This window comes from Grus americana, chromosome 5, assembly GCF_028858705.1.
Source record: "Grus americana isolate bGruAme1 chromosome 5, bGruAme1.mat, whole genome shotgun sequence".
Classification (NCBI taxonomy): Eukaryota; Metazoa; Chordata; class Aves; order Gruiformes; family Gruidae; genus Grus; species Grus americana.
Window position 1 is genome coordinate 53,788,223 of NC_072856.1, and position 18,100 is coordinate 53,806,322.

Sequence of the window (18,100 nt, forward strand, 5' to 3'; positions counted from 1 at the left end):
GACTGTGCTCTTCACCGCCATCTGGTAAAGGCATAAAACTGTGAGGGGTGAATCCCGGCCAAAGGATCCAGGTTTAGCTACTGTAGGTCTGTGCTGATCTGCTGAAGGACAGGTCTGTAATTTGCTTTTGTTCTTGTGCAGAAAAGGGAGGGTAAGTCCACACAGTGGGTTAGAATACAAAATGGTGAACATTATCTCTTGCACCAAAATAAACAAAGGTACAGAGTATTATGTGAAAGATAAATAAATCACTCTAAAAATAGAGTATATGTTGTTAGGGAAACATGCAGCACCTTCGGCATAAAGAGAATGGGTTTCTTGAGCTTTGGGGGGCAGCAGGCACGTACGAGTGTAATTCCTTCGTTTATGAAGCCCCAGCAGTGCACATATCTGGGACTAAAACTGCAGCGTTAGGCGAGACAGACCCAGAACCCCGCCAGACAAAGGTGTGAGCAGCAGCCATGAGCTTCTCCAAAACCGAACAGAAAGTGTTCAAGCAAGCAGGATTAATTTGGGCAGTAAGAGGAGTGCCTGAAGAGGCACTGCAGCCATTCCTCCCTTCAGCATTTCTGTTCAACGTGTAGAGTCTGTTCTCAGCTACATAACCAACAGGACACAGGAAACTTTTTACAAGTACATTTTTATTTAAAATAAAAATTAATTATGGTGCCTTTTTAAAATAGGGTACTGCACAATCTGTATATGCAACACAGTTTTTGGTACGGAACATATTTATTGAACAATATCCTTAAATACTAAATATACATTAATGGCTTGTTTGAGAAACATGACAACATTAATTCTGATATTTTTTCTCTTTAGTCATTTAACCACTGATACAGATTTCCTATAAACAATATTTGTTTTCATCTGTACATGTGGTACACAGTCAAGAAGGCAGATCTTAGAATATTTACATTCATGCATTGATTTAAACACACTATTTTGCAGTTTAAAATAATATATTTTTGTTTGTACAGGTGCAGGGAGTATTATAAATACATATCTACCATAGGCCTGATTCTCCATTGCTTGGCAGCATCTATGGTCATGACCTGGTTGGAGCAGGAGGCCCACACTCGCTTCACATGCTGTGACCATATGGCATGCAAGACTGGACAATTAGGTCTCTGTATAGATATATATCAATATATTTATATCTTATACTTAGTAGAACTCTCCTCTTTCCTTCCATGTCTGTTTTTGCAGCATCTATCCAAGGTAGAGATGCTTTTCTGGTCACAACCGCTGTGTCTGGTCTGAGCCAGGAAGGGCGGCAAGGCTGGGGCTTCAGCTCCACCTTCCTGGCGCTGCTGAGGACTGAGGAAACTCAACACTTTGCAGCTCAGGCCCTTAAAGTGCATTCCCTGCTTGTGTCTGCTAGTGGTGATCCTTGAGAAGAAATTTTGAGTTGATGCCCCTCCTCAGACTGAACACAGCAGTTTTCTGAGTCTGGTGGTGGTCAGAGGGGTCAGAGCAGAGCAGTTAATTTCTGCGTAGAAACTGGCCACCTTTTCATCTGCTGGGGATCTGGCTATTTTGTCAATGGAGCTATGCAGGACCTTTCTAGCCTGATATTTTGCTGGCTAAAAATAAACTCAAAATGCTTGTAAAGCTGTATTTTGGATTGCCAGTTCCCCAGATCCAGGGTCACTGCTTAGTGAAGCCCTTATCCATCAAGCCTGTTCCTTTCCCTTTATATTTAATTATAGTACAATAAGGAAACACAGAAGCCTCTTTTATAAAAGCTTTGCAAGTAGTCTGTAGAGTGTTAAACACAACCTTAAACCACATCAGCAAACTTTAAAAATCTTTCCTCGGTGATACTGCCTTTCTAGCCTCTTTTCTGAAGACTTACATCTGCTTCCAGTATACTTTTCCAAGCGCCTTTCTGAAGATTACCTTAGATTTTGGGGCAATATAGTCAACTGTACGTAGGCAGGAATCTCAAGGCAAAATTACCCGGTGCAGGATTTCCCGTCTCTCCCCGCCGTGGAGCTGTGTGAGTGCTGAGAACAAAGGCTCTGGGCGAGCAGAGGAGCAGCTCTCAGCCTGCCTGCTCCTGCTCTTCCGTGGCCAACGGACTAAAAAAGCACACTGGGGAATGTTTGTTTATGAAATAATATTAAATATTATGGCAATGATGTGCCCAAATGCGTTTATTCAATAACAGCATGTTGGATATAATGATAGTGTAAATCTGCTTATGCAAATAGGATACATCTATATCTCTGAAAATGCTGCCACAGAGCTGGTAAGTATTTTTAACTTGATTATACAGGTGGGTAAATTGAGGCACAGAAGCAAAATTACTTGCTAGTAAACAGCAGATCAGTGGCAGAGTCGATCCCAGTCCCTGCATGCTGCTCCTTGAAATGTCCTGCCTCCCCGCTCTCCATGAAAATTTTAACACTTATGTTCCACTGAGGAGACCTCAGGGGGCCCGGGGTGGGTTTGCTTGTGGGTTATGTCACACACCAGGGTTTTCTCTCAGTGAGAAGAGAGACTTTTACCATTGACATCACTGAAAAGCAGACAGTGTCCTGTGACCACCTCTTTAGACTTTTTCTTGCAAAACCAGACAGATTTGGATGGACATAATGAGCTACAAATCCCTTTTGTGATTTTGGCTTTACAGAACATGCCTTTAAAGCTGTATTAGGAAATAAATAAAATCAACACCCTTTAGGAGAAAGTGCTAATCCTGAGCCCGTATCATGCTAAACTCATCTGCATTCATTCTTTATACTCTCAGCTAAACATGCAACCAGATTCAAACTATGCCACACTTAGGCAGAAACAATTGGAGTAAAAAAAGAAAGGCAAACATAGGTAACTACACCAAAATAAATGTTATAGCTTAAAAAATATTCTTGAAATATACTTGCAATATTTTTATTATAGTATTTAGGGGCTAAGTGCTTTAGGCAATCAACATTTGGGATACTAGACTCAAAGTGTAAATTCTGCCGTTTTAATCCCACTTTGGATCTAAGAACATATCACTGTGTCTTGTGCAAGCACACAACATGAATATGGCAAGGAATGATCGTACTCTTGGGCAAAGGGTTACTTATTCCCTTTCACTTTCGTAATTGCATTCACTTCTCAAGAAAGTCTAGCCTTTAAAAAATAATTTTATGTAGCTAAACTTCTACATAGTAATGACAGGCTAAAAAGCTAAATTAATAACTCCATAAATTCCTCAACAGCAGTATATAGCAGCATTTCATTTTATCATTGAAAAGATACTTATATTTACATACACCCTATTGTTCAATAGGTAATAGAAAACTAGAGATGGGCCTGAGCTGAAACTGCTGATTTGAACATCCCAGAGCTTTTTCGGGGAAGGTCTGCAGAACATTGTCTTCCTCTACCATGAGCCCAATTTCTACATCCTGGCAATAGACCAACTGCAGACAGGAATGCGTTCAAAATCAAGGTCTGATTTCTGCAGTTCAGGCACATCCTTATATAAAACTGAAAGCATCGGTATGTTGCAGTACCGAGGGATGCGACGGCCGGGGCGCAGCCACGTCCCAGAGCGAGACTGGGTCGGCACCTGGGAGTTACTCACAGACACGGAGACCGAGTGGTATCGAAGCTTGACGTCCAGACAAGAAGCCAGGGTGGAAACGCGTCTTTCACTGCATCACTACTTTCAGCGCAGAGGTAAATGGAGACATACACGTGGAGGTGCGACATGAAGGAAAGTTTTCAGGTGGTGGGGAAGGACCAGCATCTCGGCTAATCTCATCACCTTTATCCTAAGGGTTACTTACTGAGTCTAACCTGAGATCCTATGTGAAATGAATTTGGGTGGATTCGGCTTTGCTTTAAGTAGTCTGCAATCCACGCCACAGAAGGTACAACACTAAGCTATTATGCTGAATTTGGCACGATTGGCAGTCTTTGCCCAGGAGAGGCAGAGACTGAGTTAACATGGTCATAACCAGCTTACCAGACCCTCAAAAACGGTCCTCAATGCCAGACCTACAATGTCCTCGGTGGGTCGGTTCAGGAGACTCGACACTTTCAGGAAACAACACTATCAGTGAAAGAAGAGGACTTCAAAGGGCTGCTAGTCCTTTCAACACAATCCCGCCCAAATACTCACGCCAAGATGTAAACAACATCTTTCCGGTAGGGGTTTCCCAGGGGAATCAGTGTGATGCAAACGCAGAGAAACATGTAGAATTACACAAAGGAAGAACTTTTTAAAGATTAAAAAGTAAAGTGTGATGCAAAAAAGGAGGCTGATTATGAAGTAATAATGTTCAAAGCACCTCTTAATAATATTTCTCTTTCAATAGCAATGCTAATTGCTAAAATCTGACATTTTGATTTCTTTTGCCTGAAAAGTCTTCAGCCATGGAAATTGCATAGTCACCAGACTGCAGATGAATTTCCTGGGTTAAGTCACAAGTTCATGCAATTTTTGGTTGCTTGATGGCTTAACAGAAACCTTTTTTCCCTTTTTAATAATGAAATAATATGAATGATAAGAATGAAGGATAAGCATACAAAACTGCACAGGCTGGAGAAGCACGTAGGTGACGGCTCCCACCCGTGACCTTCAAACCCACTTATAATAAGCTGCTGCCACTGTGGCAGATCACCTTCTCCTCAAAAGATCCTACTTAAGCAGCTGTTTGTGGACACTCAATTCAAACTGAAAAGTAAGGGGGGAAGAGAGGAAGAAGAAGAAGCGGGAGGCATCACGACATCGCTTTCACGAGATGCAGCATGCAATGCTTATGCCTTTGTGAGGCCTTTTCTCCGGGCAGCCCGGGTGGGTGAGTTTATCCTCCCTTGGAGAAGCAGCAAGCCTGAAGAGCAGCCTGCTTTCTCTTCTGAATCACTGATGTGTGCACTATTTCTGAAATGAAGTCCTTGGCCACAGAGCTCCTTTCGTTGCCTTATTTCACCCACCTTGCATACTCCGTGTATGTGCTTTGAAAGTTTACCACCTCCTGCGCCTCGGCGGGGTTTTGAGGATTATACGACCGCATTGTTATCAACTGTTTTGTTGTTTTGGGAGGAGGTCATTGCATATTCAGCCCGACTGGTTCCGTTCTCTTCTTTTCTCATTGGTTTCCTTGGGTGATCCCAGGTTCAGCGATGTACAGGCAGGGTGGGGGGAGAAGAAAGGACAGAGATAAACATCTTCTTTGTGAATACAATTTGAAAGCAAGGACATGTAAGGTGCATCACAACACTGAACTTTTCCTCTGTATTTTCCCTTTCTGAACACAGGTCAAACCAGGAGTTTTGTCAAGCCTCATGATCCACCTGGAAGATGAAGGGTCTAGTCCTGAGCCCTGTTGATGGGCTGTCGGTCCCCCCGTGCTAGCCTGTGTATAGATACAGGTGTGTATGTCGCATAAGCCAAAGGCTGCTGGAAGGACAGCCCTCCACCACCACCTTCGTGCCTGGAATGGATGCTTGGGCGCTGGGTCAGGCTCTGCCTTGGGGTAGTCCTGGGCCTTTCTCTCCAAAGTGCAACATCATTCAAACTGGGATGATGACCAGTCGTGTCCACTGAGGACCCAACTGGCTCACCAGTCATCATAAAACCACCATGTTTGGAGAGGAGCCTGACCAGTTTAGATATGTACATCTGTGGTGACCACCCCAGACTACATTCACAGTCAATGGAGAAAAACAGGTACTTTTAAAACATAGTTCAGAACAGCTTAAAGTGGATACCCGAAACAAGTCAGATGCTTTGTGCCCAAGGCATTCGTGTTTCTCTGCATTGTCTGTGAAGGAAGGCTACTTTACGAGCCCCAACGCAGATGTCCATGTTCTAGGTGTCTGAGTTAGTGACTGAAACATGGTGCCTGCTGTGACCTACCAGTGCCCCAGCAGCAATCACTGAAGCATCCCCTTTTTATTTTGTTTGGTGGCCACTGGCACCATTTGGTAACACAGGCCAGGACCACCAGTGCTAATTGTGAGGCAATTCAGGAAATGCCCGGCAAGTACAGAAATCTAACAAGCATCTGCACATCACAGAACAAAATAATCTTATTTGGGAGTTTAAAGTGACTCAGAAGGGAGACCTGAGCATAAGTCCTGTAACGGACCATGTTACATCATGTGTTTCTCCCACAACTTCTCTCTTCAAAAGTGGTGTGACATGTATTTAAAGCTCAAGCTGTACGCACAGTAGGAGGAAAAAGCTTTGTGCTTTCCACACAGGTATTTCACACATTAATACTTTGGGTTTAAGGTGCTTCTAAGAGCAAAAAGAGGACCAGATAAACAAATGTAATGCAACAGTCAGTCTGCGCTGTTCTTGACGTCATTTAACAGAACAAACAACAATTAATAAAAAATAGTTAATGACACTGAAATTCAGCAAAGTATTAGTGAAAGATTTATGGAGAATTATTACAGGAAGATAAATTTGTTTTGCTTGTAATCTCAAAGAAAATACTTCTGATTGTGAGCTGCTCTTTAGCTGGTAAGAGTTAAGGCTTGTTAATATGAGCCGCGATTCCAGCTGTTAGAGAACGGAAATGGAAGGGAAGGGGAGACTAAGAGCTTTGTTGAACCCTTTTTCAGCCATTAGCATGCCGTGCCTGTCCGTATCTGACACGAGCTTCTGCAGCTCTGTCTTTCGTGACATTGTAAAGCACCCATCCACCCTGCCACATCCCTGACAAGAGGAATGGAATATCTGACGGCAATACTTCTCTTATTTTTTCCTGGGCAGGAAAAATGGTGTGGCTGTCTTTAAACTTCTCTGCTGCTTTCAAAAATTCCTTTTTTTTCCTCCTCCCTACCCCCTGCCTCCCCAGTTCCAACCCTGACAGTCAGCTTTATGAATGGTCAAAAAAATGAAGACATTTTGGCCACTTCTACTTGCTATCTGTTTGTCTCCTCATCACCCCTTCTTTCTTTATTTTGGTCTCCTATGTGTTTCTGCACCTCTCCAGTTCCATTTTCTTTCCCTGTCTAGCCTTCCTCTTCTTTCTTCAGGTTAAAAAATGTCTTCCTTTCATTTTTATCTACATTTTTCTTTTTTCTAGAAGTGATTTCAAGACCAACTTCTTCAGTCCTCCTGAAACTCTTTTTCCTTTCGTCTCCCTTTTTTTGCTTCAGTTTCTCTTCCCGAGAGCAGCCGTTTGCTCTTTCCCCTCCCCAGGCCAGGATCCCAGCACAGACCTGGGAAGTTTGGAGACTCTCCTCCGATGGCGAGACCTCTCTGGAGACACTGCTGCAGAGGTTGCCGGTGATATCACACCACTGGCACTAGCATGCATGGGAAGTGTATTTTTTCAGAGCCTACAAATAGTGGAATGGAGATTTTATCAGGGTTCTGCTTCTGCCTTATCAACTGTGTAGGGTTAGTGCTAGCAAAACAGAGCAACTACTTCCTTGGATCTCAATGAAATGGCTATTTGAGGCATTTATTTATTTATTTATTTATGTATTTATTTATGGCCGACACAAATGTTCAGGCTTGGAGAATGCTCTGTTTAACTCCTTCACTAGATTTCTTTCCAAATGCATGTCAGGCATGGATTTGGGGTCGTGGATTCGGGGTCAAACTTGCCTCAGTTACACCATTTAAATGACTGTCTTGACAGACTTGTATACACTTGTCACAGTGATTAAAATTGACCTATGTATTTCAATATGCAAAGTCATTTTGCCCTGTTGCGATTTTTCAACTGCCCTTTTGCATTAGGGGACTAGTTCTTTTTGTGCCACTAGCTCTGTGTGTCACTAGCTCTTTTTTACTTCAAATTTCATACGCTGTTGAGATCCAAACATGCAAGTTTTCCTCTTACATACCAAGGGGAGTCCTTTTATCCTATTTACTGCCTGATAAGCTAGGTTATGCATGATCTTCCTATGTGTAATACTCCAAGCCCCCTTTCAGCTGAAGTGCTGTGGCCCTGTATTTATGCCACATAAATACATATGTGTGTATTTATTTAGGCATTTCCTTTCCAGGGTTGCTCTTCATTGGTGAAAGTGATGTTTCAAATTAGTGAGGGAATGAAGAGGGAACTGTTCGTATCCGTGACATACTCACTTGGCGGCAGGCGAAACGGGCTGTTTGCTAACAAGTGGTTTGCATTGCTTTACAGTATGATTTGCTACACATCGTGCTTTGATGTTTAGCAAACAAATTGATGCACTCTTCATGCCAAACATCTGTGAATGAAAGGTACATGCAACTCTGTACGGCTTAGTACACGCCTGAAATGACGCATCAGGGTCCGTAATGACCTCTCCACCACGCATGCATTAATTTGCATGAGTCCTAAAATCAAGAAAGCATCAAAGAGCCATTTAATAGTGTATTATTTCACACGTCAAGCTTCAACTTCAGATGACGTTCTGATCACATTATAAATCTTATTTATCAAAGAAATTCATATTGGTTTGTCATATTGGCTTGTACCAGTTCTCTGCAGAGTCCTGTGTAAAGGTCAACGTTAACGATGCACAGTCAAACATAATTTGTATGTTCTGTCTTGAAAATTTCTTAGAGGAGACACAGTTTTGGGCCCTTCATCATGTCTAGTCACAAAACTCAGCTGGCATATTTGACAAAACTGTCTCTGCCAGCTATGGCTACTGGTGTAAATTTGGCATAGACCTACTGTCTATAAGGCAGTTGTGCGGTAGAGTACTAGGGGAGTGCTTCACCTCGTGTCTCACTTGTACACACTTAAGAAAATCTCTATATATGACTTTTCAGACAAAATCAAGCAAAAGCTGAGCAGACTGTTCATTTTATCAGGACGGTATTATGCCTTGTTACTTATAGGTTTATTGAACCTTTGAGGAGAATAAGATCACCTAGAAATGGGAAGAGAAGTTTTGTCCAGAAGACTAAACTGCAACAGAGATTAAAAGACACAACACAATCCACATGCTCATGCTTTTCAAGGTGCTTTGTGCTTGGAAGGGATGACAGTTAAGGATAAAACCTGATTTCATAAGACGAGCCTGAGCGTTACAAACCTGTTTCCTACTGCTACCTCCACAGCAATGTTTCTGTTGAGTGCCAGTGCACCACGGCCAGCATCTGGGAAGGTTGGGCCCCGGGGAAAACCAGCCGAGCTAGGAGGGGGTGGCCTTGGGCAGGCAGCAGAGAAATGAAGGAATCTTAAATTCCCCTCCTCCTAGGGATCCCATACCTGACTCAGCACTGCCAGGAGATGACTGCCTCCACATGGGATTTGCTGCCCTGGATCATCCTCTGAGGGAAACACCTATCCTCTTTCTTAGAAAACAGGACTATCATGCCATTCTTCTCCTAAAATGCAAACAGAGGAGGAAAGGCCACTTTGCCCTCCCCGCTGCGTGTTGTTGGAGGAGATGCCTAGTGCTCAGAAGACCACGGTGCAACTCCACTCTCTCCTCAACATTGGTACAAAATTGTAAATCGTAGTTAAAAGGCACCTGCAAAAATATATCTAAAAAAGATTTCATTGTATGGGTATCAGTATCAACTGATAAAAGAATTTACCAACAGTCTGCTGCCTCTGCACAGCTGTACCTGTGCCAATGTACAAGGTACCTATGCCAAAAATTGTTTCATGTTTTCAGTTCCTCTCACGAAGGTACTTTCAGTAATGCATAAAGAGCTTGTCCCTCCTCTCAGTTTCACCTCAAGGTGGCTCCTACCATCAGCGAAGCTGCTACCAAGCTCTGTGGGCAGCCCCACTTTTGCATGTCCCAGAACGCTATGTACTATGGGGAAAGATAAGCAGCCGGCAAGCTGCCCTACCGACGGGCTTCACTGCGGCTCGCCTGCCCCCCTGCGCTGGCGGTGACGTGTGCCACGTCGCATGTGTGTCTGTCGATCCCTGGGGCAGAGCGTCAGAAGGGAAGAGACAAATCAGAGAGCTGAAGATGTATCGCTTATACATACAATGACTTCAAAGCTTTTCTCCATACCAATGAATATTTCATTAGCTATCAACACATAAAAATTAATGATTTTCAATAAAACTGGGTCTCATACAACACACCCATTTACTTCATAGGCTTGGTCTATCCTGATGTGCCCCCAGAGCACAGCAGAAATATCACAGCTACCTATATATCAGTAGAGATCCAACAGCAGCATTATCTTCCTGGGTTACAAAAGTTGTCCAAGAAACAGGGTAAGTACCCGGTAGATACATTTTTCACTCAGCTTCATCTCCTGGGCTAGGATGCTAGCAGTACCTGTAGCAGCTATGTTTAGAGCTCTTGGCTAGACTTCACTGCTGGAAGCCCAGACAAGACGATGTGTGGGCTACAGTCACTCTTCAGAAACATCCTTATTTAGCAGATACAGGATAGGAATGGAAGAATAAGTTTTGTAATGTTATTCAATTACTGAACCATCTCTCCCAGTAATTTGACTGTTTGTAAGATGATAAAGAACATGAATGGAGGCTGTTTACATCTCAGTACTGGGGGCATTCATCAAACAGCTGTTTGATTCATGTTGGCCATCAGCCATCAGAGGTGAATCAGTTCCCATGACAGCAACTGGTGGGAGAAATGAACTTGCTTTCTACGACTGGTTAGTGAACAGGACCCCTGCTACAGGGGCTCAGTGCATTGACAACAGTTGCTTTCTGGGGCATGGCCGTGGAATTTGTGTGCAGCTGCCCACCACGAGCCTTGCCTAAGGACAAACCTGGGCTGGCCAGCCTGGTGCTATGGCCCAGCCATATGGGGCTCATGTTAAAGAATGACACTTCTCTGGAGTTAGTTTTCTAAGTCATGGAAAGAGAATCGCATTCTGACTTCTCCCTTTGACCATCTCAGAGGGACCAGAAAAATTAAATCTGGATATTTTTTATTTGACAATGTAAAGATAGAAATCAAAGAAGAAACCCTAATGATGAAAATTCTCTGAAACCTTAGTTTGTCTCCATTAAATTAGTTAACAGCCATATGTGGACCATCTATCCATCCAGAAAACAAGCAGCATACTATTCGTTCCTCGTAGGAAGAGGTTACTGGCTCAACTACCTCCCACGTACAAAGCAAATGTTTTGCAGTTATAATAAAAAGCAGCTCCATCTGGACAACTTTCAGGAATGCACTCACTACTGCTCAATGTTTGTCAAGGACCAATGTTCAATACTCTCAATCTCCCAAGGCTTTTACATGTATTCCTTGTATTTCCATCTTTGGTCTGGTAAGTTAGATAGTCCAGCATTTAAAAGGCAAACAAACTGCCTTGCCCCAGTGTTTATTACTTATTATCCCAATATGTGATATTTTTTTACTTACTCGTCCAAACTAGAAAGTCTTATAGGTAACCTGGATGATATTACCTGCACTCTTTGGAAGGACTGTATATTGGGTTACTTTCAGTTTTGGACATTTGATGGAGGTCTCCTTCCTCAAGCTGCATTGCTCCTTTGCTCTTCATGAAAAGAAAAGAAGTGTCTTTGGTGAATCAGAAAAGGCCATTCTTTCCCTAGAGACCTTTGAGTACTTCAGTCTTAGCCAAACAAAACTAGTGGTCAGCTGATAAATAAGATTTACGGGAGAAAGTAAGCATACAATTTTGAACAGCTTCAGACCTTTTCTGTCTCTCTCACAGGTGGAGAAGGGGAGAAGATCTGTACAAATGCACAGTGCTAGGACCATTATGCAAAATGCTCTTTCACAGCACTGCAAGTCATGTCACACCAATAGACTTTGATCTAGCCCGAAGATACCATCTCCTAAGGAGAGTTTCTTCCTTTCTGGCTGTTCACATGAGAATTTTCAAGCCTGCAATTTACAGCTAATTCAGCTTTCCCTCACAGCCATTTTTAGCTGACCAGTTTCTGGAGTATATTTAAGCAAGCCCTGCAGGCATGTGGGCGATTTCTGTTTGGGGATGTTTCACATTCCCCTGTGATAGTCAAATCCCCCTCGCTGTGCATGGATTGAAGATCTAGCCTTTGCTGAGTGCTTCTGTCAGGGAAAAAAATAAATCCATACGGAGCCACTCTGCAGCCATTCGTTGGCACTCAGAGGTTCCCTGAGCTGGTTTTTTGGGCTGCAAAATGTGGTGGGCAGATCTCTTTCTGCAGAAGTGCATCTATCCCAGCCAGTCGCTCTGGGTATAGCCGAAGGCAGGATTTGGCCTGTTCAGATTGCAAGTAATTGCAATAGATTGCTGAGCCACATGTGAAATTTAAGAAGTGGAGTTTAGTCTTCATTTATTTTCAGCACTGCAAAGTCAGAGCAATTCCACAGACTTTGGTGGACTTGAGGAGAATTTGTTCTGATGTTACAGAGAAAGATCTGTCCCTGGGAGACTAAGGTGATGCCATCACATTTCCTACTAGGTCTTCAATTAAGCTAACTTCAGAGTTACGCTCCTACACAAAACTCATTTTAAGGAAGAGAAGCAGCTTTATTATTAGCATACTGGATGATTCACTGACATAATTCGTAAAAGTACTTTCAATGACCTCTTACCTTACAACCCATTCTTTGCATTCCCTGTAATGATCTTTAAAAGGTTTTATTGACTGGAGGAATATTACAGCTGACGTTATCCATTGGATGTTCTCAGTGCAGAATACATCATTGATATGTTTTCATGACAAAAAGAAAAAAATGAATGGGCCTAATGTAAAAACATGAGCTCATGTCGCCAGCCTTTCAGCCTGGCAAAAAGCCACTAAATGAAAAAAAAAAAAAAAGAAGATATTAACTGCATGGAAGGAAGGCACACTGCTTTGAACGAAGCCAAAACATGTCTGGAGGATGGCCACAGCCATGGTCATGCCTGGCAGTGTGCTATGCACTGGCAGTGCCCTGTGGACGTGATCTGGGCATGCTCCTGCTCCTCAAAGGGCTGTCCTGCCACCGAGCACTGCAGGCAGCTAAGGTATGTTCACGGAGCTCAGTTCATGGCGCACGACGCTCTGCCAAGCAGTGCAGAAACAGCCTGGGATTCTCAATGTATATGTAGCTCCCAGATAACCAGGATTATATGTAACTCTATTGCATTACGCAGGATCTGCCCTAACCAGTCTGTAATTTAAAGAGAGAAGCCAGCTCAAATTTCTGTCCTAATTTCTTCAAGCTTGAACAATCTGGTCTAATGAAAAGAAAGAGGGGATGAGATTGGTCTCAGGGAACACCAGGAAAGGAAAAGGGTGCTTGAATGGAAGAAATGGGAAGTAGACATGGGTAAATTTAGGCTGGAGATGCAAACAAGGTTCTTCTACTCTCAAAAGAATAACAGTTTGAACTGGGATTGCTGGAGGACGTAGAAGTGAGAGAGGGAACACTAAACAGCTCCAAGAAGACTGGTATGTTTATGAAAAGGATCAAATACCACAGTGCCCACAGTACTGGGGACAGACAGGGTGACCCAAGGGTCTTGTTCCAGTCCCATGTTATTAAGATGTCTAGGCTGCCACCCTGAAGAATCAAAGAAGGAATACGGACTACTTCAGGGAAATGAAACAACCAATGTAACAGGAGAAACCATTTCACTGAACTTCAGGTGCAGCCTCAGCTTCCCTGGGGTTGATTCTCAGTGATCACGTCAATACCTATAGTCAGAGCTGGCCATGGGGTGCGCTGCTCTACTACGGCACCCAGGTCTGGGCAATGGCTGGGAATAGGTAACAGCTGGCTAACGAAGGCAGCACACTCTCCTACTTTGCTTTTTTTCCTCCATTTCATGCAGATTGGAAGGGGGAAGAGAGTAGCATTTCCCAGAGTCCTCCTGTCAATATCCTCCAGACTAGTGCAGACTGGATGCATTACTGCAGTAGTGCCATTATGCTGGTGTCTCACTAAAATCAAAGTCAGGGAGCTTGTGTAATCATGGACAAAAATTTAAGGCTGCCCCCAAACTGGAATGTGCACACTCTCTGGGATTTTGTGCCCACAAGCTGAATGCACATGCAGGTTTGGTCCTTCATTTCCGCACACATCTGTGACAGCCCTCCATGACCCACACAAAACTGAGACTTGCATGTTCTCACAGGTGCTGCCATGAAGGCAACAAACACTCCTCTGCTTATCTGCCACTCAGTAATACAAAAACACCAGTGGAAGCCCAAACTGAGATCTTTCTCTTAGTCCTTTAAAATTCTCCACTCTTTCTGGAACAGATTAAACAACACCTATCATGATCCAACGCTTTCTAGCTTCAAAGTGCTTAACAAGCATTAATTAGGAAACACCGTGGCAGAGAAAGGAGATGAGCAAGGGCTGCTCCTCACTGCTCTCCCACCCTATCTGAAGGACAGTATGTCTCTCACCAGAAAAGCGACTGTAGATATTGCCATTTTAGGCACTGGACTTTTCCATCCCCAAAACAAAGTTGATCTTCTGTGCTACTTTGTGCCCAGATTTTTGCTGAATGTAGATAACTGCCTTGCTATTTGATCCCTTGCAAACATAAGCAACAACTTGAATGATGAACTTGATCCATACAGAAGAACAAGGCTACTGCTATTTCACAGACTCACTTAAAAAGAATTTACAAAATTATTTAAATATTAATGATTAATTTCTGTGCAGATGAACCAAAATTCTCTGCAGATTTTCTGTTATAGAAATGTCTTTTAATAGAAGAATGTCTGTAACACAAATAAATGCAAGGAGCTGAGAAGAAAATTAAAACTTGTAAAATGAACTGACCTTTGCAACTATCTAGATCACTTTACATTTGAGGCAATCTGTCTCTGCTACCAACTAGAGTAAGACCACTGATCTCCAAGCAGCTGCTTCTGACTTTCTCCACTCACAACAAACAGTCTGCAGAGCCAGACCCTGCTCTTTGCAGGATAACTGCAAACCCACTGTAAGTGGACTGCACAGGGTGGTCCCAGCCTTCCTGTACTCTAGGTGTGCAACGGGGTAAGTTCATACAGAGGTGGAGCAACCAGCAAGTCCTGCACACCTTGATGTCTACAGAGAGAACTTGGTTTTGTGCAGTTTGGGAGCTCAGTGGCATTAGACAATTGTAACTGGGGACAATTTCTGAGGAAGGATTTGAGGTCAGCCAGTCTCCACGCTGGCTTCCCAGGGCTCAGAGCAACTGAAAGGAAGAGCCAGGTTAGCCTGAAGTTACTGCTGCTTGGGGGTAGTAACATCTTTCGTAAGGTTTCATGCTACTGACTCAAAAAGCAGACACCAAAAGAGGCACTATTTCTCCACCTGAGACCTCGTTTCAAAGGCCAGAGTGAGGAATGACCCTATTTTCCCACTCATGCCTTGCACACATCTGGGATCAGACCTTTTACATCAGACACCCTGTTAGTGCTTCACTCCAACACCTGGCATTAGCTTGGGGAGTGGATGCTGTGATCCTCATCTCCACGAATGCCCTCTGACATGGCTATTTAGCCAAGTCTCTAAGATGGACAAACCAGAAGCATTGTTCTCCAGCCCAGACATACTGGAGAGGGTGGCCACATGCCTGCCAATGGAGGGGACACTGAAGTCAGAGTGAGCTAAGCGTGTGTCAGAGCAGGACCACCACAGCAGATGCCATCTTCTCCCACCCACAGCTCTGCCCACGCTGACCTACTGTGTGTCTCGCCTTTATGGCAAGGCTCTCCCGAGGGGGGAGCTGTGCGCTGCTTAGCAACCCGGGAGCATTATAAATATTTAGCAGTAAGTATGGGGGGTGCCGAGAAGGAAGGACAGAGGTAGCAGAAATCACAAGCACACAAGCGGTGGCAGCACAGCTGTGAGGGGCTTGAGGGTGGCTGCGAGTGATCGATGTGCGCCCGAGGAGCGTCGCAACTCTGCACAGGGGGACCCCGTCTGCACCCTTTGTGCCTCGGGCAGTGTGGCTGCATGGCAGCAAACAGCACAGCAAGGCAGAGGTCTGTGTGATGTGACCTCCCTTCAGAGCAGCAGAGAGCCCTGAAACCAGCTGGTGGGGACAAGCACCCCTGAGCCTACCTTCATCAACACCTGTCCTCAGCTAAAGCATCGAAAAGTTGAGATCTTGTTTGGACACCAAGTTGTGACTAATTAGACAAAGGCGTGAAACTAATGCACATAAATTACAGTGTGAAATAATGCTGCTGTGGTCAGATGCCTCGTTACCTCTGCCTGTGATTCCCTGCACAGGAGGAAGCGTGTCCGAGCACAGCTTCTGCCGTTCCCCGAGCTCTACCTTTCCCCAGGGTCTCTGCACACAGAACTCCAGGTTAGAGCCAGGTATCAAACTCAAAGTCAGCAGAAGTCATGAATTAGAGGAGCCAAGGATGTCCCCAAACCAAGGCTGCTGGCCAGAAGCGTGCCGAAAGGTCAGGCAGGAAGGGGGCATCTTCTGTGTGGTGAAATCTGGAGCAATGTGGGGGTGATGCAGGAACCACGGCTCTGCAGTAAACAAGAAAGGGCAGAGACTGGAGGGGAACAGGGCATGCACACAGGACTGAGAGGTGTGCTGAACAGCCCGAGCATCTTGAAGATGGTCTGATGCGTGTGATGGGTAGGGGACCAGCTGGCGCTTAGCTGCTCCGTGGTAAGATCTGGCTTCTTCTCACCCTGAGGCAGAGTAGAGTTGAGTCCGGGCAGAGCCTGCCTGGGGCACGTGTGGGAACTGTTGGGGAATTTCCACACATTTCTGGCTTTCTTGTTCTAACTTTTTGGGTTTTAGAGCTCCTGCAAATCCACTGTGTCTGCTGAACCCACCAGGAGCTGCAGTTGTTCGGCCACTGGAGAAATCAGGCTCTACTGCTTTTACTCCAGATGCACTGCAAATCCTTTGTGGAAAGGAAAAGGGGGCAATAAAAGCACCCAGCAGGTTCCTGTGGGATTCTCGATGTGTAGAGGGAATTTCTGGGTGAGACAGAGCTGGAGTAATAGATCTACAGTCCCACCCCATTACCATGGGTACAATTTCCTCTGAGCCATAAAAAAGATTGTCCCAGTCACCCCAGGGTGCTGCTGGGTTCTTGCAGGCTGTAACAAACACAGTCCTAAGCTCAGATATCCCAGATAATCAAGCCCAAAACTTTCAAGTGTCCCTGCACACTGTGCCCGGTACATCTCAGCCACAGCTGTGGCTTTTCACCAGCAGTGTCAGCCACAAGTGTTCTTGTGTCAACTTGTAAAGACTATGATTTGCTTAAAAATTAAATGAATTTCTAAGAAAACTTTATTTGTTTGCCTTGCAGGATTTTGAATATCTAAGAGTCTTGAATTGAAAGTTTTTAGACAAGTAGGTGAAGAGAATCCTGATCTCATATTTATTCAGATTACTTCAGAAGTTATGGCTTCAGGAAAAAATGTAATAAAAACTGATGGTAAACCTGGCAACTTTCTTATATGTTTCAAAGCTCTAGTATCCACTTGTATCTTCTAATTGTGCTGGGGTAAATCAGGAATATTTCAACCAACACAATTAGACCAGCATGAGCATTATGTTCTGGCACGAGCCTGTAAAAGCCACCCATGGCTCTTAGAGAGTTGCACTGAGGCAGTAACTGTACAATACTCGATTCTGTTGCAAGACTTTGGCCCATTCGATATGTTACCCTCATCTGCAGTAGAAAACAGAAACATGGCAAGTTTGTTTCTGGTCACAGTGAAAGGTTAGTTGATCACAGGATAGACCATAATGCTCTACAGATTTCTGTTGGTATCATTGTCAGTGCATCACAAATTAGGAGTGAACAAAGATCCATAGGACAGTATTCTGTGACACACTTGGACCACTTGTTTTATGCTAAAGACTAAAGCCTCCTGAAGGCTGCTAGTGTTCCCGGCTATGAGAAACAGTGGGGCATTTTATCCATTTATGACAGCAAACTTTCTCCCTAGCAATATGTGACTTTGGTATAACTTAAAAGAGACAGAGAAATCCTGTCCTATAATAGTTATGCTATCTCTCTGATGAAGGGCTATTTTATCTACTCATCAGCGCTTGATCTGTCAAATGAACCTGCTAACAAGTAGTGGCAATACTTTTGCTATTCTACTTTAAAAATGAGGCCAACCCTTTTTTGTCTTGATGCAGCCAAAAAACATTGGGCAGCACCAGCTGTTAGTCCCCCATCCAAAATCCCCAGTGATGCCACTGAATCAGCAGAATGAATACAGGAGAGCTCTGGTGTCTCCAGTGGGCTTGGGTCAAGTTGTAAAG

At 44.0% G+C, this 18,100-nt stretch overlaps 1 protein-coding gene across 1 annotated transcript in view; it reads right to left on the reverse strand.

The window, feature by feature from the left end:
• Positions 1 to 624: 624 nt before the first annotated feature.
• Positions 625 to 18,100, reverse strand: part of PRIMA1 (proline rich membrane anchor 1) — a 55,169-nt gene continuing 37,693 nt past the window's right edge. The window contains exon 4 of the mRNA XM_054828320.1: positions 625 to 5,101. Within this exon, the coding sequence (XP_054684295.1) occupies positions 5,002 to 5,101 (100 nt within the window). The 3' untranslated portion in view covers positions 625 to 5,001. The remainder of the gene's footprint in view (positions 5,102 to 18,100) is intronic.